This window comes from Suricata suricatta, chromosome 10 (genome assembly GCF_006229205.1).
Source record: "Suricata suricatta isolate VVHF042 chromosome 10, meerkat_22Aug2017_6uvM2_HiC, whole genome shotgun sequence".
Taxonomy (NCBI): Eukaryota; Metazoa; Chordata; class Mammalia; order Carnivora; family Herpestidae; genus Suricata; species Suricata suricatta.
This window is the reverse complement of record NC_043709.1, coordinates 32,908,643-32,935,761: the sequence shown is the minus strand read 5'-3', so window position 1 is coordinate 32,935,761 and position 27,119 is coordinate 32,908,643. Positions and strand designations below refer to the sequence as shown.

The 27,119-nt window shown below is 32.7% G+C and overlaps 1 protein-coding gene across 6 annotated transcripts in view; it reads left to right on the top strand.

Annotated features, from left to right (window-relative positions):
• Window positions 1-27,119, top strand: part of LRRIQ1 (leucine rich repeats and IQ motif containing 1) — a 201,001-nt gene that overhangs the window by 43,886 nt on the left and 129,996 nt on the right. For all 6 annotated transcript variants that reach the window (XM_029955741.1, XM_029955739.1, XM_029955738.1 and 3 more), the window contains exons 11-14: window positions 6,814-7,007; window positions 7,513-7,640; window positions 12,581-12,654; window positions 18,782-18,875. In XM_029955741.1, coding sequence (XP_029811601.1) covers window positions 6,814-7,007; window positions 7,513-7,640; window positions 12,581-12,654; window positions 18,782-18,875 — 490 coding nt within the window. The remainder of the gene's footprint in view (window positions 1-6,813; window positions 7,008-7,512; window positions 7,641-12,580; window positions 12,655-18,781; window positions 18,876-27,119) is intronic.

The following is a 27,119-nucleotide window of genomic DNA, read 5'->3' as shown; positions in this document are numbered from 1 at the left end:
CTTCTCTCCACACCCTTGCATCACGTGTTATTTCTTATCTTTTGGTAATCGCTATTCTAGCAGATGTGAGGGGAGATCCCATTGTGATTTTGATTTGCGTTACCCTGATGACTAATGATGTTGAATATCTTTTCATGAGTCTGTTGGTCATCTGTAGGTTGTCTTTGGAAAAATATCTATTCAGATCATCTGCCCATTTATAATCAGATTTTTTTTTGCTATTGAGTTGTGTGAATTCTTTATAAATTTTGGAAATTAGACCCTTATCAGACATGTGATTTGCAAATATTTTAGCCCATTCAGAAGGTTGCCTTTTCATTTTGTTCACGGTTTCCTTTGCTGTGCAGAAGCTTTGAGTTTGACATGGTTCCACTTGTTTATTTTGCTCTTGTTGCTTTTTTATTTTTTATTATTTTTTGGTTTCAGATTTAAAAATTCATTGCTAAGACATCTTATGTCAAGGAGTTTACCACCTATGTTTTCTTCTAGGAGTTTTATGGTTTCATGGTTTCAGGTCTTTCATACAAGTCTTCAATGTATTTTGAGTTAATTTTTGTGCGGGTGTAAGACAGTAGCCAAGCCTCATTTTTTGCATGTGGCCATCTAGATTTCCCAAAACTATTTATTGAAGAGACTGTCCTTACCTCTTTGTATAATCTTGACTCCTTTGTCATAAACTAATTGACTATATAAGTGTTCTGTTCCCCTGATCTGTGTGTCTGTTTTTATGCCAATACTATAGTGTTTTGATTACTACAGTTTGATATATGGTTTGAAGTCCAGGACTGTGATACCTCCAATTTTGTTTTTTCTCAAAAGTTCTTTGGCTATTCAAGGTCTTTTGTGGTTCCATACAAATTTTAGGATTATTTGTCCTATTTGTGTGAAAAATGTCACTGGGATTTGGATAAGGATTATATTGGCTCTGTAGATTGTTTTGGACATGGACATTTGAACAATATTAATTTTTTCAATCCATGAGCACAGAATGTCTTTCGATTTATTTGTGTCTTCCTCAATTCCTTTTATTAGTGTTTTGTAGGTGCCAATATACAGATTTTTCACCTCCTTGGTTAAATTTATTCTTGGGTATTTTATTTTATTTTTTGATGCAATTATAAATGGAATTATTTTCTTAATTTCTCTTTCATATATTCATTATTCATGTATAGAAATTCCACAAATTTCTACATATTTATTTTGTATCTGGCTACTTTACTCATTATTTGTTTATTCTAATAGTTGTTTGGTGGAGTCCTTAGGGTTATATATATATATATATATATGCATATATATACATATATACACATACATATATGTATATATGTATATATATGTATATGGTGATAGTGTTGCTTCCTTTCCAATTTAGATGCCTTTTATTTGTTTTTTTTTCTTGCCTAATTGTTCTGTATTTCCATATTGTTTTCTGCCATTAAAAAATCACTACTGTAATATTGTTTTGTAATTTACTCTATTCACTTCACAATACAGTGTTAACATTTTTACATGCTATAATTTTAAAAAATTCTGGCTGAATGGATCAAGTAAGAGATATTTGAACAGAAATTCTGTCTTTATTATTTTTCTATTTCTGTGTGGACACAGCACAGGGCTGATACTAGTAAAAGAGGTCTCTGATGAATTTTATATTACAAGTAAAGGCATTTTTTGAAAAAAATAGATTTTGGTATTTGTAGTAGAAATATAAAGAATATAAATGATTTATGTGTTAATATATAATATTTTATGCTTCTTATATCAAATAATTAGAAAAATGATCATATACTACTATTAAGAAATAAAACTATAATAAACATAGCTGACACCTAAATAGAAATCCCAAACTCTTTAAGGATTAACAAATACAAAATGGTAAACATAATGTCCTTTTACATATAGGAGGCATTTATATGAAAGAAAAAAGTAATTAAAATAAGAAATCACTTAAAATGAACATGATAACTCTTCTGCCAATTGTACCTAATTTATATATATATATATATATATATATATATATATATATATGTATACATAGCGTAAAATTTAATTTAAAAAAGTTTAGGTAGTTAAGTACACTTTAATTAAATGGTAAAACAGTTTAATAATATCTATGATTATTACAATATACTTAAAAAGATGAGCTTTAGGCATATATTTTATATAAATATTAAAGAAAGTTAACATTTTAGTGCTGCTTTTGAGATAATACAGACACAACTTTAACTGCTACTGAAGTTGAATACCAATATGAGTTTTTAAAAAGTACCATGATTTGTGAAGTAAAGCAATTGTTGAAATATAGTAATGTATATAAAATAATCTTATGATGAACAACAACAGAAAAGTCACTCTTATATGAATTCCTGGTTGGGAACATTCCTTTTCAGTCAATTTTTCTACAAAGAGTTTACTAAGATAGGACATATTTAAAAACGAACAGAAGCATTGTTAAACAACAGAGCAGGAAAACATATGAAAATGTGTTGTCTTCAAAATTTTAGAGTGGCTTCCTCATGCTAAAGATAATAACATTACTGGGGCACCTGAGTGCCTCAGTCAGTTCAGTGTCCGGACTTGGCTCTGGTCATGTCACCCAGTTTATGAGTTCGAGCCCCACGTGGAGCTCTGTGCTGATAATGCAGACTCTGGAGCCTGCTTCGGATTCTGTGTCTCACTCTCTGCCCCTCCCCTGCTTACGCTCTGTATCTCTCTCTCAAAAATAAATGAACATTAAAAAAAAATAAAAAGAAGATGATAAAATTATCTCATTTACACCTCCATCTTCCCCTTTCAGTTTTGTCAGTTACAATACCTTTTTTGTTGTTTAGTAGGTTATTAAAACATGTGCTTTTGATTCCTCTATTTTAGACAATATTAACTCTTTAAGAAAATGAAATAAATTAGAATATTTATACTTTTTTGAAACTTCCTTACCCTCATAATTTATATGATTCACCTCAGGATTTAGGATTCAATGTATATATCTTTTAGCAGCATTAGGTCTGTATGACGGTGGGTCAGTACCAGCTCCTTTCACAACTACTCCTTTCAGCATCTGCTTGTCTGGATTATCCAGTTCATGGACTCTTTTTAAATCTTATTTTTTAAAGAAAGATGCATCCTATAATCCCTGAATTCTCTCATGTTTGAGACTCCGCTGCCTTCATTCTTGAATGAGAATAAAGCTGGCTTTACTCATACTTTAGGGGCTCCCAGGTGGCTCAGTTGGTTAAGGGTCGTACTTCAGCACAGGACATGATTTCAAGTTTTGTGGGTTCGAGCCCCACATGGGGCTCTGTGCTGACAGCCCAGAGCCTGGAGCCTGCTTTGGATTCTGTATCTCCCTCTCTCTCTCTCTCCCTCCTCTGCTCACACACTCTCTCTCCAAAAATAAATAAATAAACATTAAAGAAAAATAAACTCATACTTTATCATGAAAGTAACACTTTCACTTGGTGCTGTGTGACTTTGCTCCACCGCATACATGATATCGTGTGTTGCTGTTGCAAGTTAGAGGCCAACTTGGTTTTCTCCTTTTATAACTGATTTCTGTGTAGATACCTCACTACCATTTTCCGTGTTCTTGATTTGTAACTTTACCAGAAACATCTTATAGTCAGGAAATCCACATAAATTTGTTTGGAACACAATTCCCTTTCAAACTACAGATTAGGCTATTAAATTGTTTCTGGAAAATTTTGGTTTTTATATATTTGAAAACGTTTTTGTCTTGGTTCTATTTTTGAATCATAGATGATTCATATGTTGGTTGAGTTTGCCTTTCGTGTCTATAATTATTTAATTAATTTAATCTATGTATTTTCAGCTTCATCATATTTTATTCTCTGTGTGATCTCTGTTTTTGTGGGCAATTCAAGCTTTAATTCTCTATTCTGTAGAATGTTGTTTCTGAAGTATTTATTAGTTCTGTCATGGTGTTATTTTGGTACACTTGTTTACACACTTGCTGTTTTAATATCTTTGAATTCTTGTTACATTAAATTTCTTTAAATGTCTTTCTATAGCATTTTCAACATATTTTCTTCTTTCTCATATTTTCTTCAGTGTAATAATTACTATATTATATATTATTGCAAAGTGAAGTACCCTAAAAGAACCATTTTAAACAACAAAGACTTATTACTTCATATTTTCTGTGGATCAGGAATCTGGGAGTGACTTAACTGGGTAGTTATGTCTCTAGATCTCTCAAGAGGTTCTTGTCAACTTGCCAACCAGGACTGCTGTCAGTTCAAGGCTCAGCGAGGTTGAAAGGTCTTCTTCCAGACTCATGCACTTGTTTGGTGGCATGCCTCAGTTCCACATATTTTTTTAATGATTTCTTTTTTTATCATTAAACCAAGTTTTAGGTTATACTATACACACACATATATATGAGGGAGGATGTGTATTTGAAAGAAAAGTATTATATATATATATATTTTTTTTCAAATACACATCCTCCCTCACAGTTATATTTAGGCCAGTGCTGTAGATGTCTTACCCAGTATCCATCTACTGTTTCACTTCATTTCCTTTAAAACTTTTATCTTAAATTCAAAGAGGTATACCTCCGTATCTATGTACAGAGTTCCCCTATTTGGCTAGATAGCAAATCCTTTTAATGAATAGCAGATCAGGTTTTCCCACAGTTTTCTTGAGTTAAACAATCATTGTTGGTAGTGGTGGTAGTCAGGATTAAATACAAAATAGCACTTCTATTCAATACTTGCTCTGATTTTTTCCCCAAATAGATTGTTTTTAAATCTATTATGCAAGAAGGCATTCTCATTTAAAAATATTTTTAAATAGAGAATTATATAATGTAAGCAATGAAACATTCTCTGTTTAACCCTTCTCTTTCTTATTTTGTAAGAGTGACCGTGGTTCATAATTGTCTATGAATCAATTAAGATCTTGTCCTTTGCAATACAATTGTAGATGCGTAAATCTAGATTCAGATATATGCACTCAAATAGCTAAAGGCCTTTGTATACAAATTAGGTTTTACATACAGGAATAGACCATGGACATCCTTCTATTGCAAACTAGTTCACATTGAAGATTAGGTGTGTTTGTTTTTAGATACTCCATAATTTATTTATCCCCTTACTGATAGACATTTAACTTATCTCCACTTCTTTGTTTTAAATAATATGGAAAGGGGTCTTTCTACGTTTTACTTTATAGTTGTGTGTGTATTACTGTGCCATGGATTTCTAGAAGTAGAAATGCTCTGTCAAATATTCCCCTATATCTGGGGCTTGAAATCGTGGTAATCCCACCAGAGTGGAATGTGAAACATATAGTTGGATGGGCTCATTATACCTTCTCTGTATATTGGCCGAAAATTATGGTGTCTTAATGTTTGAAATTAGTTGAAAGCATTACTTAATTCTTCCTAGCCTAACATGTCACCCTGATACGGTTTTTGCATGTAGAGAAAGCCCCAAGGTGGAAGTATGTGTGGCATGTTTGAGGAACAGCAATGAGGTGAACAAGCTAAAATGAACCAAGAAAACGGGATAGTAGTAGAGGATGAGTTCAAAGATAGGGTTTTGTGGACCATTTTAAGGACTTTAGAGGACCTTCTCTCCATAATCAAAGATGAAAAAGTAGTTTCTACTCCTCACCCCCACTTCTACTGCACTGTGGCTTCCATCTTGATTATTCTATTGCTGCCTCTGACAAAAACTGCAGCTACTTTATGACTGCCAAGACAGTGGCCTCTTCATACTCCTTTGCACACTCATATGTTACTCATATATAATTTGGTGTAAATAAAAATGCCTTTCGTGATTATAAAATGTATATTATTTTATTTTTTATTTTTTACTAACCACTGTCATCATCACAGAATTCTGTTTGCTTTTTCCTATTGTTCCGTCCTAATTATTACGCTGCTTTATCTGCTATTTCTTATTTCTTTTTGCCTTCTTTTGCCAAATCCTTTTGCTTTACTCTGTGTGTGACTAATGTTTCACTCTTGGTTCTCTTCTCGGGTGACCTTTGAAAAGTTTTACAAATGCATTCCCAACTCTAAATGATTTAATGGAAGATTTTATTTCTGAATACCTCTGAAAAGCTTAAGAGCAATGTTCATGGCTTTTAAAAATCTTAAGCTTATGGAAGTAGATTGCTTAACCCGTGTAAATGTTTGATAAGGACATTTTATTTTACACAACTACAAATTTTTGTTATTATTTTCTTCTGTCTTGAATGTCTTTAAACTGCTTCAGTGGGTTAACTGATGTTCATTGGAAGTGACCATAAGACATACTAAATTCCGAAGTATTTTCTATTTAAGCAGACTTTAAATTACATTTTAACTAATATGTATTTACTATAATATGTAGCATAATATTTCTAATATCTTAGAATTGATAATATATATGTGGGTCTGTTATTTAAACTTAGTCATTTCTTATAGGGCAGAACAATTCACTCATTGAACAACATCAGATAACGATTTTTCTGAGTTATGCATGCTGTATTACATTACAAGAAAATACCAGTACATATAATTCTAGATAAGAACTTAAAAATGAAAGCTTATTGCTTAAATTTAAATTTCAGTCTCTCTCTTCTATAGGTCTTCTATGCATTTTCCTGCTTTTATTAGATATTGTAAAATTTATTTATCATTTAAAGAAATTTACTCCAATTTCAACCAATATGGGCTAAGTCTTCACTTGTAACTAGAAATATTGGGAAATATAAAGATGCAATTATTTAGAAAAATATGGAAGCTCTTCTTTCAATTCTGGGAGAATGTATGATGCAAGTGATCTTGGAAAATTTTTCTTCCAGGTGGTTTAGAATCTTTGAGAAATCTTCAGCAACTAATTGTGGACCACAATCAGTTAATTAGTACAAAAGGTCTTTGTGATATTCCAACCATTATATACTTGGATTGCTCACATAATCATCTTACTAAAGTTGAAGGTATTGAAAACTGTGGATTACTCCAAATACTGAAGTTACAGGGAAATTATCTAAGTGAGGTAATTGCTTTGAATTATTGGTTTATATGATTAATGCAATATTTTTAATAGAAAAGTCAACTGTACATTTAAAAGCAATTTTGATTAATTTTTCTCTATTTTTTGCCTATTATTGGAATGTAAATTCCAGTTTACTTAAAACTGTTACATACTTCTACTGGAAAAAAATGTTCAACCTAGAATATTTTACAAAGATCTAATTTAACATAAGTTTTTCAGAACACGAAAATAAATGATAACCTTTCAATTAAAATATAACAGTATATGAATGGGGCCAAATTATCAGGAAATTCTAATTAAAATTTATCATGAAGTAACTTCTATAAAAAATCAAATTCTAATTGTGAAGTTAATTCTTATCAGTTTAATTCATTCTAAAATTCTCATAACATTATAGTCTGAGTTTAACAGAATATATATGTTTAGTAGGTTTTACGTTTTTAAATTTTGTTGAATAGCAAAATGTTTTGCTTAATATTAGCTAATGACCCAAATTTAAATATAGCTTCCATCCTTGGAGAATCATGTTCTACTAAGAGAATTGCATTTGGATGATAATAGCATTTCAACTGTGGAAGCACTTTCTTCATGTTGGTTGCCTTTACTACAAAAGCTGACTATGGCTCAAAACAGGTAAACTGCTTAAGCACTAGATGCGCTGAATGATTAAAGTAAATGCCTGATCTTCATAACAAGTAGAAACGTTGTTAGTTTTTTCCAGGAATTCAGTGAAAGTGCATCACAATAAATTAATATATATGTTAGAAATACAAGCTTAATGGATTTGAAAAAAAGTAGTGTATTGACATACCCTTGAATTTTAGTAGAATTTTAATTGTCATTTATCCCACTCATTTTATTTCTTTCTTCTCAAAGACCTACTTGTAGAAATCCCCCAGAGCAGGTTTGTTTATATTTGTAAAGAATATAGTCCTTGGAAAATGCAGGAGGTAGTTAATTTAATTCAGAAGGATGTCTCATTCTCTCAAGTGGTACTTATTAAGTCCTGGAAGAATGATTTTTAATCTGCTCTCAACTTGCATGTCTTTTTGTAACTGTTAAGATTGATTTAAATTCGATTTCCCTAAGGATATAAAGTAACACTTAAAAAAATACCTTAACATTAAATCGAGATGGGTACCTGACACAGAAGATCCATTTGAAACCACCAAACATCTGGATCTTTGCAGAGAAAAACTGTCTAAAACCAAAACAGGAGTACAATATGTGTATGTCTCCCTCTGCTTAATATTTCATTGAGACCTATCCACTCTAATATGATTAATTTGTTCATCAAAGTCACATGGAGTAGGGGATAGAAACCACCTTTAACAAGAAATAGCTTTTTTGAGTTATACAAGTCTTGAAGAACAAGTGAACAGGCACAGCCTGATTTTAATACATATATATTTTTCTCCTAAATGAATCATAATATTTTCTCACATTTTCTGCCACAAAAGTGCTCATCCTTTGAGCATGTATGTCCCAAATGATTTAACTTCCACCTATTAAACTATTTCACTGTTTGGTAAAGTAAAAATTGAATCTGTATTCAAAAATATCCTCTGATTATTTTAGTCAGATCTAATATACAAAAGTTGATTTGGTTTTAAAAAGACGTGTATAGTAGAGCAAGCTCTATCAGATAACACTGTTTAAATAATGTGGGTCGTCCACAAACTCATTGGATCTTTTCACAATATTTTCCAGGTAAGAAACAATTTCAAAAGAAATGCTCAGCTATGCTTTGGACATAGGCAGTAAATCACTCAGTAATTGACATATCTCACACATCTTATAGAAGTGGATCTTAAACCACATCGATGAGCAAAATAATATTTAATGAGATTTAAATTATTGAAATCAATAACTTTTTTTGAGAAATAATGTCTTTAATTTCTCTGGACAATTTAGATTATCAAAGAAATATTCCTGATAGGCTTTTGACCGATCAATCTGGTATGACTAGGAATTATATAAACTTGATCACTAGACATTTTTTAGAATTGATAATAATGATTGGGATACTTAATCCAAATAATCCTTATTTATAAGTTTGTTTGCTTAGCCTTATAGTGTTTGGTGGCAGTGTTTGCTATTCTGGAGGCACAGAACTAAGTAATATATGTTTTTAGCATCAAAAAACTCTTAAGAATAAAAACCTTAATCTTTTGAACATAACTATATATAAAAACAAATACATTTATTATATAAATGTGTTCTTTTGAAGTTTTAAATAATACTATCACATATTTGAATATATTCTTTGTGACTCAAAGTTCTTCGCACATTTAATTTAGCATTTCTGAAAGAAGAAAAGGAAAAGGCCTAAAGGCCTCGGGAAATGTGACTGACAGATAGAAATGGACAAGGAGGATAACAACTATTTCCTGAAATCATAGTGTAAAAATAAGCTTCAACCTAAGGATTTTTCACAATAAGTTAATACCATTCACTGTAGGAATTATCCATTTTACGTTAGGCTTTAACATGTGCATTGACTTTCAGAACAGTATCAGGTTTGGTAAAACTCAGCACCAGCAGATCTGAGTTTGAATTCTGAATCTACAACTTACCTGTCAGTTGACCTTGAACAACTGTCACTACCAGAGCCTGAGTTTTTTACATGTAAAAGGGGTAGTAATACCTACCTTACCTATTTCATGCGATTCTAGAGATGATCCAAAAGGAAAATGTATATCAATACATTTCGCAAGCCTGAGAAGAGTTTTATAAATGTGATATTTGGATTTGTGATTGGTATGTCTTAAATTGTATATATTTTTCTTTTAATTTTTGATATTTTCACCACAAGGAAGAAATTATGTGTCCATATGCTTTTTCCCCCCAACAAATGAAATACAATAAGGAATGATACTTAGTACATATTGTTTGAAATACATGTTTCATCTTGACTTCTGTTTTAAATTTTCATTAAGACATTTGACTGTTTTAAGTTTGACTCAGCAGAGTCCTAACTGGAAGACTCGCGGCTTCATAAGTCTTTCTACTTCCAGTGAGACTCTAAGTAGGAGCAGAAAGTGGAAACTATTACCCATTGGCTGCTCATTGTACAAATCTTTTGCTTTTTGTCGTCTTTGAAATTTATATCTTTTTTATGCCCAGGGCTAATGTGACAAGGTCAAATGGTATTAGGTTTTCACTAATGTCCTTTGTCTCTCTGGTTTGAATTTTCTTGGAAAAAATATACATAGAATGTCAGTAACAGGAAAAGTTCTAGGGGTTTAAAAAAAAATTCCACTATTAGGTTTCTACCATCCTAATGAATAGTCATAAAGGCGAATGAATAATCAGTTTTCTTGATTAAAATTCTTAAAAAAGAAAAAGAACATGATTCTAAAAGCATGGTTATTGGAAAAGATAAAGTTTTAATATTATAAAAATATTTGGTCAAACCAAATATTTCTTTACTTGCATTGATTTTTGAAAAGACAATTTTATTTTTAATTCTAAGACTTTATTGGTTATTTTACTGGATGTCTTCATATAAACTATTCATTACCTATACTTTACCATATAACTTACTGGTTAAAAACATGAAATAGTCTGGAAAAAAAGAAGAAACTCATCTGTTATTCTTTCAAAACACTTTTAGTAGAAGAGCAAGGATTTAGTATTAGAAATGTATTAAAGGTACAAAACAAGTAAGAATTTTCTTGTTGATAAATACATTTATTAGAATTATATTGAGTAACTTAAATTTCCTACTTGTAATAATAATGATCCAAAACATGTTTGAAAAGGAAAACCAGGACTGAAATCCATTAATTATGTCAGCAACGTTTTAGGTTATTTTCCCTCCCTCTCTCCTTTCTTTCCTCCCTTCCTTCCTTCCTGCCTTCCTTCCTTCCTTCCTTCCTTTTTTCTTTCCTTTTCAGTGTACATGTGACATTTCAGTAAATTTTAATATTTAGGGATATAGTGCAAATAATGAAGTGTATATGTGTGTGTATATATATATATATATATATATATATATATATATATATAAATGTAATGGCCAACAATTTACCACTCTTTCTTTTATTATCTTGAATTTTTTTTATCCTGAAAATTGCGTGTAAGAAGTGGTGTTGTGTAGGCTTAATATAAATAGTAATATTGTATTTAGGTTTAGCTACAGTCAGAGAAAACTTTTTCCAATCTCATTAGTTAGTCTACTTTTTCATCAGTAGTATCTTCTGTCTCTCTGCTAATGCAGAACAGGATAGTACAAGACAAGAGTCAAGGGCAGTACAAGGGTTAGTTTTGTGCCAGATCCCATGAGGCTTCTAGTCACAGTATTATTCTATAAGATTCTGACCTTAGAATAATAGATTTTTTTTCATGACAAGGAGATAGTAGAAATAAAGATGTAAAAATGTCTTCCAGGACAACTGGAAGGACAGTATAAAAATCAAGAAAATAAAAGTAAAAATTAATGCATACAATTTTTTCTTTTGTGCCAGAAATATTCTGTTAGTTGAGGCATATTTTGAACTGTTACAGAGTTCCAACATTTATAGGGGGATATTGGTTCAGGAGACTTGTGTTTGTAATGAGAATATATTTAAAGCAAAGGAATTTTTCCTGTTGTTGTTTAAAGATTTAGAAGAACTAGCTTAATTTTTTTTTTCCCAAATAGCTATGGTAATGTGGTATTGTGTTACAGACTAAAGTGTAGACTTGTCTTAGTTGGAAATGCAAATCAAATAAATAAATTTTCCCATCGTGGTTTTTGTTTCCAGTGATGTAAATATTTTGAATATCACTTATGTCCCTGGCTTGAATTTGGGTTCTTACTGACAATTATATCTAAGAAATGAAGAAACTTTTAGATGTAGGAGGAAAATTCATTATTGCTGGAATTTGAATATGCATGCCTTAATAGTGAATATTAATTTTAAGTGTTTGCATATTTTTGCCAAATTTAAGTTCATTCTATCTATATAAAACATTTTCTATTATTATGTTGCTTAGATGCATATTTCTAATTTAGAAATAACCTTAGTATAACTTCGGATAATTGCAGTACTTATAATACTTTCAATCTGGAAGAAAAAATTTATTAAAAACAAACCTAGTAACTCTAATCTGCTATGCTGTTGAAAAGTGAAAAACATTTTTCATATTTTTAACTTCTTCATGGTTTAATTATGTGTTTGAGCCAGGACAAAATATATAGATAATATAAATTCTTTGTAAATTTTGACTTATACAAAAACAAAACAAAAACAACAATAATAAATCCACGTATTTTTATTTAAATAACATGTACACATTAAAATTCATGATATTTTTCATTGAAATTGATAGTACATGGTATTTTCTCTTTATAAATAAATATAAATGTTCTATTATAGAATAAACACTTGGAATTTTATAATTACATTTTAAATTAGTGCTGTTATAATTATATTTTATTATACAAATATACAGGCATATATGTATATATAATCATACAATTGCATATCATCACATAATTGTGTTATATAAATACACTATTATATGGTCACATCATAATAAGGACATTACAATCTAAAACTTTTATGAATTCTACTTCTTTGTTTCAGCTTGACAAAAATCATACCACTTTTTCATTTTGTTTCTCTGGAAAAACTAGATGTCAGCAACAATTGTCTTTCTGGTAAGTTTAGAATAATATATAATTTTTAAAAAGTTTGTAATTAGCTTTTGAGTTTCTTTTCTAAGTGCACTAAGGAATGGTTTTGGATAGATGTGTTAATGGAATTTACAAATAACGTATCTATATAGTACGGTGTAAAGGAGGAAAAATTTCTCCTGTATCCTCTTAGGATTTTACAGTAGGCCTAAGTATTAAACTGACACAAGACAGATTTAGAAGCAAAGGATACAACTTGTAATTTTTTTTTTCACAGGTTTGGTTGTAGGCATTTCTCTTGGCCTCTCCTTCCTATCTGTTTGATAAGAATGTTTCTTTTAGGGACACCTAGGTTGTCATTCGGTTAAGTGTCTGACTTCAGCTCAGGTCATGATCTCAGTTTCATGGATTTGAGCCCCACATTGGACTCTGCTGACCATGTGGAGCCCATTTGGGATTCTCTCTCTCCCCCTTTCTCTCTGCCCCTCACTTGTGCTCTGTCTGTCTCTCAAAATAAGTCAACTTTAAAAAAATCTCTTTTAGTATAGGGAGGATACCTTTCACATAGAAATTTTATACCTTGCTTTAGATAATGAAGGAAGGCCACAGTGTCCTTGCATATGGAGTATTATAAATGCCTTTAACTCAAAATAGTCAATATGCTAGAATGGTATATTTGTTTGGCAATATCTGAATTCCTTCAAAGGCATGGTGAAATCATTCAATTAAATTTCCTTCCACTTTTAAAATCATAACTTATATCTTTCTGGTAGACCTAGCCAAATATCACAATTGTATTTTTATTTGAAAATCATGTATCTTTTACCTATGAAAAATATAGCCTAATGAAAATGAGTAAACAAATTTGTCGCTTATTGGCTTCTAACATTTATAAAGTAAACACCCATTAAAAGTTTATTAAATTGAAGAATGATCAACTGATTTAGTTGACTAATACCTCCGCAGATTTCCCCATCCCCGTTCCCCTCATGAAGACAACCATAGTTCTAAATTTGTCCCCATAGGTTAATTTGACTATTCTATATCTTTATATTAGTGTCCTCAAACAGTATGTTCTTTTTTTACCTCCAACTTTCTCTACTTAACATTCATGTGACATTTGACTGTATCAGTTGTCTGTTCTTTCTTCCTCCAGCCCCCCTCGCTTTGGATGAAGTATAGTCTATTGTATGAATGTGTCATACTTTGCCCATTTTCCTGTTGATTGATATTTGATAATTTGTGGTCTAGGGCTACCATGATTCTTATAGAATTTTCTGTAGACATATGTTTTCACTTCTGTAGGATAAGTATACCCAAGTGTAATTGCTGGGTAATAGGGTATGTGTAAATTTCTCTTTAGAAGAAACTGAAAAAACTGTTTGCCAGAGTAATTGTAACATTTTACACCAGCAATGTAATGGAATTTCAACTGCTTCATTCTGAAGGATCTTTAATATTTTATTGTGTTATCTCACTATGGTTTTAGTTTACATTTCTGTGATGAATAATGATATTAAGCCTTTATTCATTCATTTATTGATCATTTTATATATTCTTTTTTGTCTATTCAAATGGTCTTAGCATTCTTTAAACTTGTTATTTGCCTATTTCGTATATATAAGCTTTTTATATATTCTGGATATAATTCCTTTTTGGATATATATTTTGTAATATTTTCTCTGGGTTTTTAACTATGAATTTTTAATATTGGTATTTTAAGATGAGCAGAAGTTTTAAATTTTGATGAAATTTAATTTATTATTTTTAATAGTTATTGTTCTCTATGTCCTTGTAATATTTTTTGGTTTTCCATTTGAGAAGATGATTTTATATACTTTCTTACAGAAATTTTTACTTTTAGCTTTTACCTTTAGGTCTATGATCCACACAAAATTATTTTTAATGAATGATGCAAAGGATAGGATGGATTTAGTTTTTAATATGGGTATCTCATTATTCCCGCAACATTTGTTAAACAAATTTCTTTCATCATTGAATTACATTGGTGTCTGTCAAAAAATTGATTTACCTTTGACTTACTTTGGGATGAGTGTCTATTCACTGCTTTTCTCTATTAACTGATCTAATGATAGATCTTATTTTCCTATTTCCTTTGTATTTAATAATTTTATGAGATGCTTTATTTAATAAAAAAATATTAGAAAAGCAACAAATGGATCAAGATGCTAAAGGTTGAAAAAGGAATCGAGGAAAAGTCTCTTTAGCCATGCTTCCCCAGCGGCAGCTAAAATGAAGTCCATTCTGATTTGGCTTCTACTACACCCGCATCTCCTTCCTATTATGGCACGGCAGCCACCTTGGCCTCCAGATGTTCTTGCAGTTTTCAATTTTCAACATATAGGTCTTTCATCCTTTTGGTAAAGTTTATACCTAGGTAGTTTATTCTTTTTGATGCAATTATAAATGGGATTGTTTTCTTAATTTCTTTTTCTGATGCCCTGTTATTACTGTAAAGAAACTCAACAGATCTTTGTGTATTGATTGCGCATCCTGCAACTTTAGTGAATTTGTTTATTAGTTCTAACAGTTTTTTGATCAAGTCTTAACGATTTTCTATATATGTAATGTCATCTCCAAATAGCTACAGTTTTACTTCTTCATTTCCAATTTGGATGCCTTTTATTTTATTTTCTTGCATAGTTCCTCTAGCTGGGACTTCCAAAACTATGTAGAATAAAGTTGTGAGAGTGGGCATCGTATCTTATTCCTGATCTTAGCGGAAAAGCTTCTCCTTTTCACCATTAAGAATGATGATCGCTATGGAGTTATTATATATGGTCTTTATTATGTTCAGGTATATTCCCTCCATACCCACTTTTTGAGCATTTGTATTAATGGATATTGAATTTTGTCAAAACCTTTTCTGAATCCTTTGAGATTATCATATGATTTAATCCTTCATTTTATTAATGTGGTATATTACATTGACTGATTTGTGATTGTTGATAAATCCCACCTGATCATGATATATTAGTTTTTAATCTATTATTGATAATTTAGTTTGTTAATATGAGTTTTATAATATTTTGTTTATAATTTTTCATATCTATGTTTATCGGGAATATTGGCTTATGATCTTCCTGTGGTGCTCTTGTCTAGTTTTGGTATGAGGGTAATGCTGGCTTTCATAAAATGAGTTTGGAAGAATTCTCTGCTCTTCTAGGTTTTGTAAGAGATTAAGAAGGATTAGTGTATATTCTTTTGTGAATGTTTTATAGAATGCACCAGTGAAGCTGTCTGATCTTGGACTTATGTTCATTGGGAGGTTTTTGATTAGTGATTCAGTCATCTTACTAGTAATTGATTTGTTCAGATTTTCTGTTTCATCATGATTCAGTCTTGGTAGACTGTATATTCTTAGCAATGTATCCGTTTCTTTTAGGTTGTCCCAATTTGTTGGTATATAATTGTTCCTCGTCGTCTGTTATGATCATTTGTATTTCTGTGGTATTAGTTGTAACATTACTTTGATTTTTAATTCTATTTATTTGCGTCCACCTCCTTCTGGTAAGTCCAGCTAAAGGTTTGTCAATTTTGTCTATCTTTTCAAAGAATCAGCTCTTAGTTGTATTGACCTTTTCTGTTGTCTATTCTTTATTTCATTTATTTTTTCTCCAATCTTTCTTATTTCCTTCCTTCTAATAACTTTGGCCGTCTTTCTTTTTCTGGTTCTTTGGGGTATGAAGTTATGTTGTTTATTTGAGACTGTTCTTATTTCTTGCAGTAGGCATTTATCCATGAGAACTTCCCTCTTAAGACTACTTTTGCTGCATCCCTTAGCTTTTGGCATGTTACATTTTCATTTTCATTTGTCTCAAGGTAGTTTTTAAATTTCTCTTGATTTCCTCTTTGAAACATTGGTTGTTTGGTAGCATTATTTTTATTTTAATTTATTTATTTTTTAAATTCTTTTAAATGTTTACTTATTTTTGGAAGGAAAGAGAAAGAACATGAGCAGGGGAAGGGCAGAGAGAGAGGGAGACACAGAATTAGAAGCAGGCTCCAGGGTCTGAACTCTGTCAGCACAGGGCCTGATGCAGGGCTCGAACCCATGAGTCTTTGAGCTGTGAGATCATGACCTGAGCTGAAGTCAGCCATCAACTGACTGAGCAACCCAGGTGCCCTGGTAGCATGATGTTTAATCTCCACATATTTATGAATTCCATGTATTATTGTGATAGATTTCTAGTTTCATATCATCGTCTCAGAAAACATGCTTGATGTGATTTCAATCCTCTTAAATTTATTAGACTTTTTTCATTGTCGAACATATAGTCTATCTTGGAAAATGTTTCATGTGTACTTGAGAAGAATGTGTATTCTGTTGTTTTTGAGTGGAATGTTCTGTAAACATTTGTTAAGTCCATCTGGTCTAACATGTTGCTTAAGGCTGATGTTTCCTTTTTGATTTTCTATCTGGATAATCTGTTCTTTGATATAAGTGGGATATTAAAGTCCCTAATGATTATTGTGTTGCTGTCTATTTCTCTCTTTGAGGGTGTTAATATTTGCTTTAAGCCTGTACATCTTTTTGTGTTGACTGCATAAATATTTACAATGTTGTATCTTTAGGTTGGATTGACCCCTTTTATCATTATATAACACTCTTATCTGTCTCTTACTGCATTCTTTGTTTTAAAGTGTGTTTTAGGGGCACGTGGGTGGCTTAGTCGGTTAAGCATGCGACTTTGGCTCAGGTCATGATCTCATGGTTCATGGGTTCAAGCCCCACGGCAGGCTCTGTGCAGACCACTAGCTCAGAGCCTGGAGCCTGCTTCAGATTCTGTGTCTCTTTCTCTCTCTGCCCCTCCCCTGTTCATGCTCTGTCTCTCAAAAATAAATAAATGTAAAAAAATTTTTTTTAAACATCAAGTGTGTTTTATCTGAAGTAAAGTCTGTTTTGTCTGATATGTCTAGGAATTTTTAACTGTATGTTGGAGATTTTACATAATACAGTTTAGTGTTGCCTTCCTTTTAAAGTGAGTTAAGTTCAGTTCTGGTAGGCAGCTAAAGCATTTATGCATAATATTTTTTGTGCTTTAATTTTATTTTCTCTCAGGATAAGGCACTTTAGCTTTCAACTCTTAGTGCATGCCCCTACCCCAAGGCATTGTGTTCACTCCTACTGCACACTCTGGATTGTAGCTCCATCTCTGAGATACCCAGTTAGTCTCATTTTGGCTGGGCTGAGACACCAGTGTCTATCACTGGCGCATGAACTTAGTGTCATCATTCAGCTCTTAGCCTCACAGCTGGTGATCCCTGCTAGGTTTTTCAGTCTTTCATTGTGTGTATGACACCTTGTACTTGCCTACAGACCTGTGGTGAATCCTCACATTGACTTCTTTCTCCATTTCCCTCCCCATGACATATGTATGTTATTTTTAAAATAATTCTCTTAATAACTTTAAATAACTCCATGTGTGTAAATTCTTTACACACAGTTTCTTCTCAGTAGTTTTCATCAGAAATTCCAAATTCAGTTCTAATGTTTGCCTCCTCACTCAGCAAAAGAGCTCTTCATTTGGTCTCTACTTTACTATTCCAAAGTGGCAAACTGCTTTCAGATGGAAAACCAATGTGACTGTAGGCTCACCATGTATGTTTCCCGTCTCTGAGAGGCAGGCTTAAAAACAGGTACTTCACTGTATTGTCCAGTTTTATAATTATCTGTGGGAGAGCAATTCAATATAAATTATTCTGTAACATACCCTGGATTGACCTACTATTCTTACTTTTGAAAGTAAAATAAGTTCATGTAATTCTATTTAGGTTATGTGTTCAATTTTACCATTTATTACTTTAGATTTAACTTCTTCAATTTTGTGCCAACAATCTGGCACAAACTCTTCTGAATTCTTTACACACATGATCTCATTTAACCTTCACCTGGTAAGAGGTATGAGCCTGAATCACAAAGCAATTATGGGAAAAATATATATTCTAACAGCAGAGTCTGTGTTCTTGATACAGTCTCTTTTCAAAAGGCACAGTGTATTCTGCAGAATAAATCATTTTTGTTGGTTTCCTTTAATACTTAAACAATAAATAAATGGTCGTTGATTTATGATTATTGTTCTTTCTCTGTATTGCCTGTCATAATGTTTTTATTTTTTATTTTCTGTAGATCTTACAAGTGCCATTAAGTGGTTTGATGCGTGCTATTCTCTCCAGGAATTGTTTCTCACTGGAAACCCACTTCTTCAAGAAACAAACTGGAGGTAAGAAACATTGTTGCACCCTATTTTGTCCTTTATTATGGTTACAGAAAACACAGTTTGATGAAAATTGCTCTGTGTATATTAATTTCTTGTGTAAAGTTAATAAAAGCATCTTAAAAGGTATTCAAAACAAGGTATTTTTAGTAAAATCAGTTTTAAAAGTATCTTCAAATTAAAATATTTCTCTGTACATGTGTGAAATAATGCAAATTTAAAATGATCATTTTGATCCATACCATTGATTATGTGACAATTTTCGTATGATGTTAACTTGGGGCTTGTATTTATAGAAAACACATTTTTATTGGGAATGACATTTTATAAGTTATCTAAATCTTGCTACTTAAAATTATTTTTTTGGCCAGTAATTTGATTTTATTTCCTTAAAAGAGAGATTTGGTGCCTATTAAAGAACAGATTATAAGATATGTGAATTCAAACCTCTCTTTAAAATATTGCAGTAATATGTAATAGAAGAAAAATATTTTATAATTTTTCAAATGATTTTTTTCTATAAAAAAGTTTCTCTAATTTAAAACTCTCATATTATGCTAATACTATTTCCCTCAAAATTGACTGACATCCTTTTTCATGATGAGCTTTTTAGAGAAAATTTTCATATAATAAACTTCATTAGTTTTATTTAGGAGTATAAATATGGTGCACAAACCACCACATTACGACATTAAACATTCTTATCGTCTTTAAAAAAATTGCCTCATGCCCCTTTGGAGTCAGTCACCTCCTCCAGTTCTTTAAAGAAGTCTTTCCACTTTCATGGCTTTCGTTGTTTCTGATGAGAAGTCTGCCAACATTCTCTCTGGAGATGTCTAAGACTTTTTTATCAATGGTTTTTAGCAATTTAATTATAATGTATTTTGCTGTGGTTTTATGTACATTATTTTCTTGAGAGTTAATGAACTGGGCATCTGGGTGGCTCAGTCAGTTAAGAGTTAAATCTTAATTTTGGTTTAGGTCATGATCTCAGGGTCATGAGATCAAGCCCTGGTGGGGCTCCATGCTTAGTGGGGAGCCTGCTTAAAATTCTTCTCCTCCACTAGTAGTGTTTGTGCACACAAGATCTGTTGAATTTGTAGTTCCCATAAAATTTAGAAATTTTTTTGCCCATTAGTTTTTCAAATATTTTTTCTGCCTCCTCCCTATCTTTTCCTACTAGAACTCCAATTTCACCAATATTTGACCACTTAATATATTCTATAAGCTGCTAATTGCTCTGTTCATATATATATAACATGTTTTTATTTATATATAAAATACTTTTTTCTGTTTGTACTTCACTCTTAACAGTTATTGCTATAGCTTCAAGTTCTCTGATATTTTCTTCTTATATATCTATTTTGATATTAATCAAAGTCCAGACTTAATCAGTTCAGAGTTCAGATACTGTGGTTTTCATCCCTAGAAGTTTCATTTTTTTAACATTTGCAATTTCTCTCCTAATTAATCTTATGTTTTCTTAAATCATCTTGAACATATGAAGAATATTTATAATAGCTATTTTAAAATTCTTACCTGCTAGTTTCATCATATATATCATTTTCGGGTCTATTTTTGTTGATTTTCTCCGCTGTTCTGGGTCGTATTTCCCTGCTTCTAGCTTGCTTCATCATTTTGATGGGGAGGGGGCACTTGAACAAATAATAGCTGAGAACTTCCCCAGTCAGGGGAAGAAAGGATATATTGGAATCCAAGAGGCACAGAGAATTCCCCTCAGACACAACTTGAATTGATCTTCTGCATGACATATCATAATGAAACTGGTAAAATACAAGGATAAAGAGAGAAATCTGAAAGTAGCTAGGGATAAAAGGGCCCTAAAATACAAAGGGAGACATAGCAGAGTAGTTGCAGACCTATCTACTGAAACTTGGCAGGCCAGAAAGGAATTGCAGGAAATCTTCAATGTGATGAACAGGAAAAATATGCAGCCAAGAATCCTTTATCCACTAAGCCTGTCATTCAGGATAGGAGAGATAAAGGTGTTCCCAAACAAACAAAAATTGAAGGAATACATCACCACTAAACCAGGCCTACAAGAAATCCTAAGGGGGACTTTATGGGGGAAATGTTGCAAGGAATACAAGGTACCAGAGACACCACTACAAGCATGAATCCCACAGAGAACACAATGACTCTCAACCCATATTTTTTCAATAATAACACTGAATGTAAATGGACTAAATGCTCTAATCAAAAGACATAGGGTATCAATGGATAGAAAAAAAAAACATGATCCATCCACTTTCTGTCTACAAGAGACTCATTTTAGGTGAGGACACCTACAGATTGAAAGTGAGGGGATGGAGAAATATCTATCATGCTACTGGAAGTCAAAATAAAGCTGGAGTAGCTATACTTATATCAGATAAACTGGACTTAAAGTTAAGACAGTAACAAGAGACGAAGAAGGGTATTATATAATAATTACAGGGTCTATCCATCAAAAAGAGATAACAATTATAAATGTCTATGCACCAAATTTGGGAGCACCCAACTACATGAAACAATCACAAACAGGAACAATCTTATTGATAAGAATATGCTAATTGCAGGGGACTTCTGTTTTAATTCATTTTTTGATGCTTTATTTTTATTTTTGAGAGAAAGAGAGAGACAGTGTGAACAAGGGAGGCTCAGAGAGAGAGGTAGATACAGATTCTGAAGACAGGCTCTGAGCTAGCTGTCAGCACAGAGCCCAATGCGGGGCTCGAATCCATGAACCATGAGATCATGACCTGAGCTGAAGTCAGACACGTAACTGACAGAGCCACCCAGATGCCCCATTGCAGGGGACTTTAATATTTCACTTATAGCAATGGATAGATCAACTAGACAGAAAATCACTAAAGAAACAACGGACCTGAATGACACATTAGACCAGATGGATCTGACAGATATATTTAGAACTCTACATCTTGAGGCTATAATTCACTTTCTTCTCAAGTGCGCATGGCACATTCTCCAAAATAGCTCACATATGGGGTCATAAAGCAGCCCTCCATAATATAAGAGAATTGAGATCATACCATGCACACTTTCAGATCACAATGCTATGAAACTTGAAATCAATCACAGGGAAAATCTGGAAAACTTCCAAAATCATGGAGGTTAAACACCATCCTACTAGAGAAATTAAATTAGAGAAGAAATTTAAAAAAAAAAGAAATAAACGAAAATGAAAAAACAAAAATATGAAAACTCTTTGGGATGCAGCAAAGGCAGTTGTAAGAGAAATGTATATTGCAATCCAGGCCTATTTCAACAAGCTAGAAAAAGCACATATTTAAAATCTAACAGAGCACCTACAGGAACTAGAAGGAGAGCAGCAAGAGTACCCAAAACCCAGCAGAAGAAGAGAAATAATAAAGATAAGGGCAGAAATAAACAATATAGAATCCAAAAAAAAAAAAAAACAGTTGAACAGATCAATGAAACCAAGAGTTGGTTTTTTAAAAAAATAAACAAAATTGAAAAACCTCTAGCCAGGTTTCTCAAAAAGAAAGAGAGAGCATCCAAATAGACAAAATCACAAATGAAAATGGATTTGTTACAACCAGAAATACAAGCAATTATCAGGGAATATTATGAAAAATTACATGCCAACAAACTGGACAACCTAGAAAAAATGGACAAATTTCTAAACAAACAAACACACACTACCAAAAGTCAAATGGAAAGAGAGAGAAAATCTCTCTATGAACAGACTCATAACTAGTTAAGAAATCAAATCCGTTATCAAAAATCTCCCAATGAAAAAGAGCTTGGGGCCAGATGGCTTCCCAGGGGAATTCTACCAGACATTTAAAGCAGAGTTAATACCCACTCTTCTCAAGCTGTTCCAAAAAATTGAAATGGAAGGAAAACTTCTGGATTCATTCTATGAAGCCAGCATCACTTTGATTCCCAATCTAGACAGAGATCCAGCAAAGAAAGAGAACTACAGGCCAATATCCTCAATGAATATGGATGCAAAAATCCTTAACAAGATACTAGCAAATAGAGTTCAACAGCATATAAAAAGAATTATCCACCATGATCAAGTGGGATTCATTCCTGGGTTACGGGGCTTTTTCAATATTTGCAAATCCATCAATGTGATATAGCACATTAACAAAAGAAAAGGTAAAAACCATATAATCCTGTCGATAGATGCAGAAAAAGCATTTGACAAAACACAGCAACCTTTCTTAATAAAGGTCTTTGAGAAAGTCAGGATAGAAGGAATTTACTTAAACATCATAAAAGCCATTTATGAAAAGCCCACAGCTAATATCATCCTCAATTGGGAAAAACTGAGAAGTTTCCCTCTGAAATCAGGGACACGACAGGGATGACCACTCTCACCACTGCTGTTTAACATAGTGCTGGAAGTCCTAGCATCAGCAATCATAACAAAAGGAAATAAAAAGCATCAGAATTGGCAAAGATAATGTCAAACTTTCACTTTTCACATATGACATGATACTCTACATAGAAAACCTGACAGACTCCACCAGAAGCCTTCTAGAACTGATCCATGAATTCAGCAAAGTCGCAGGGTACAAAATCAATGAACAGAAAGTAGTTGTATTTTTATACACCAATAATGAAGCAACAGAAAGAGAAATCAAGAAACTGATCCCATTCACAATTACACATAAAGCCATAAAATACCTAGGAATAAACCTAACCAAAGATGTAAAAGATCTGTACGATGAAAACTATAGAAAACTTATGAAGAAAATTGAAGAAGACACAAAGAAATAGAAAAACATTCCATGCTCATGGATTAGAAGAATAAATATTGTTCAAATGTCAATACTGCCCAAAGCAATCTACATATTCAATGTAATCCCATTCAAAATTGCACCAGCATTCTTCTCAAAGCTAGAAGAAACAATCCTAAAATTTGTATGGAACCAGAAAAACCCTGAATAGCCAAGTAATATTGAAGAAGAAAATCAAAACAGGAGGCATCACAATCCCAGACTTTAGCATCTACTACAAACTGTAGTCATCAAGACAGTACAGTAGCAGCACAAAAACAGACACATAGACCAATGGAGTAGAATAGAGAACCCAGAATTGGACCCACAAATGTATGGCCAATTACTCTTTGACAAAGCAGGAAAGAGTATCTAATGGGAAAAAAGACAGCCTCTTTAACAGAAGGCACTGGGTGAACTAGACAGCAACATGCAAAAGAATGAAATTAGACCACTCACACCACACACAAAAATAAACTCAAAATGGATGAAAGACCTGAATGTGGGATAGGAAACCTTCAAAACCCTAGAGGAGAAAGCAGTAAACAATCCCCTTGACCTCAAATGCAGCAATTTCTTACTCAACACATCTCCAAAGGTAAAGGAATCAAGGGCAAAAATGAACTTTTGGGACCTCATCAAGAGAAAACGTTTCTGCACTGCAAAGGAAAGAATCAGCAAAACTAATAGGCAACCCATGGAATGGGAAAAGATAGTTGCAAATGACATATAGGATAAAGGATTAGTATCCAAAATCCATAAGGCACTCACCAAACTCCACACCCAAAGAGCAAATAATCCAATGAAGAAATTGGCTGAAGACATGAACAGACACTTTTCCAAAGAAGACATCCAGACACATGTTGCAAACAGACACATGATACAATGCTCAGCGTCACTTATCATCAGGGAAATACAAATCAAAACCACGCTGAGATACTACCTCATGCCGGTCAGAGTGGCTAAAATGGACAAATTGGGAGATTATAAATGCTGACAAGGATGTGGATAAATGAGCACCCTCCTACACTGTTGGTGGGAATGTAAACTGGTGCAGCCTCTCTGGAAAACAGTGTGGAGGTTCCTCAAAAAATTAACAATAGAACTCTCCCATGATTCAGCAATAGCACTGCTGGGGATTTACCCAAAGGATACAGAAGTGCTGATGCATAGGAGCACATGTACCCCAATGTTCATAGCAGCACTTTAAACAAATATGGAAAGAGGCTAAATAAATGTCCATCAACTGATGAATGGATCAAGAAACTGTGGTTTATATATACAATGGAATACTACATGGCAATAAGAAAGAATGAAATCTGGCACTTTGTAGCAACATGGATGGCACTCGAATGTGTTATGCTAAGAGAAATAAGTCAGGCAGAGATGGACAGATACTATATGTTTCCACTTATATGTGGAACAGGAGAAACTTAACAGAGGACCATGGGAGAGGGGAAGGAGAAAAATAGTTAAGGAGAGGGAGGGAGCAAATCATGAAAGACTCTTTAATACTAAGACAAACTGAGGGGTGATGAGGGTTGGGGAGAAAGGAAAGGGTGTTTTGGGCATGAAGGGGGGCACTTGTTGGGATGAGCACTGTGTGTTATATGGAAACCAACTTGACAATAAACTATAAAAGAAAAAAAATACTAGGTTTTTCATTACAAAAAAGATCTGTTAAGGAAGTCTCAAAGAAATATTTTGACTAGTGTCAGTTTAGCTCTATAGCTATGGCACTGACTTCCTGTGTATTCTCTCTATGGCCTCTAATATACATCCTTTCAATTTTGGCTAATAAGAATTACTCCCAGCCTTATGAGGATTCCTTTAATTTTTCTACTTTTTCCTTCCCACTTGCCCTTGGCCTTATGTGTTTTTTTTTATACACCCTCAGATCACTCTCCATTTACACAGGTCCAGATGAATTAAATCCCAGAATTCTGAGAAGCTTTGAAAATGTCCACATTCTAATACTGTTGATGATTCTGATATAAACTCGTCTTTTTTTATGTCTAGCAGTATGTATTTGCAAGATGGTTTAATATGATGTACAGTAAATGTACAATAGTACATGTGACATTTGTATCATATCAAGTCATGGGTACATCAAAACAGAAGAAAGAAAGAATAGACAAGGCTTGTAGCCTAATTTAGCAAGATAAGATTGAAAACACACTAAGTATAAGGAAAGGCAAATATTTACTGAAATTTCAGTAGAAAACCCATTTCGGGATCTTCAGAATTTGGATCAAATATGTAAATTTTATCAATTTGATCAGGTAGTGAAAATACAATATTTGTGAATAAAATATAGACAGGGATAAATGAATAATTGAAAAATAGGTTGTGACATCCATTTCTAGGGCTGAAGCAGTTGACTGTTTGTCCTGATTTGGTTTTCCTATGATGTGTGGCCATAGCCTGGAATGGCCTTGTTTTGATGACTTCCAACAAAATATATCTTATAGAAGAATCAATGATCTGGTCATGTTTAAAGTTCCTATTTCTGACTTAATCCACTTGTAGAAAAGGTTAAGAAAGTCTAGGAAGTAATCTCTTTCCTTCCCTTGTCTGAGGCCACTGCAAACCTCTGACAGCCTTTTTCCACATGCATTGATTTTGTCAACTTGTTAATTGGTCTTTGGTTAATCCAATAGCATTTTACTGCTTCAATTCTGTGTCTCCTTTTTTCTGCTCCTCCCCTACTCATGCTCTGTCTCTCTCTCTCAAAAATAAATAAACATTAGAAAATTAAAAAAAAAAAGAAAGTAGCATTTTACACCAATTCAAACACCTCTGTACTTTGCTACTTTTTGATAGCTCATGTATTACAGAAGAGTTGTCCTTGCAGAAAACCGTTTTTTTTTAAATATTCTTTAAAGCTCTGTTTCCACATAAATTTCTAATGCTATACCATTTTTTAGGGAAACCAGGTATGTTTTACATGTTGTAGAACAGAACTTATCAACTTCTACTTTGGAAACATCTTTTTCTAAGGGCAGTTTAAGCTGTGTAGTATTGAGAAGAGAGCGCAACCCACTGAAGTTTTCAAAAATGTATCACTAGATGAGAAACTTCATCATCACTTGTTAGAAATGAAAAATCTTGGACACTGTCCAGACCCACTAAATCAGAAGGAACTAGGGGACGATGTTTAGTAATGCGTGCTTCAACAAGCCCTTTCAATGAAAGTGTGCACACTAAACTTTGGAAATCACTGTTTCTTTTTTTTTTTAATTTTTTAATGTTTTTTATTTAATTTTGATACAGAGAGAGACAGAACATAAGAGGGGGAGGGGCAGAGAGAGAAGGAGACTCAGAACTGGAAGCAGACTCCAGGCTCTGAGCTAGCTTGTCAGCACAGAGCCTGATGTGGAGCTTGAACTCGTGAACGTGAGATCTGACCTGAGCCGAAGTCGGAAGCTTAACCGACTGAGCCACCCAGGTGCTCCAAAATCACTGTGTTTTTAAACAA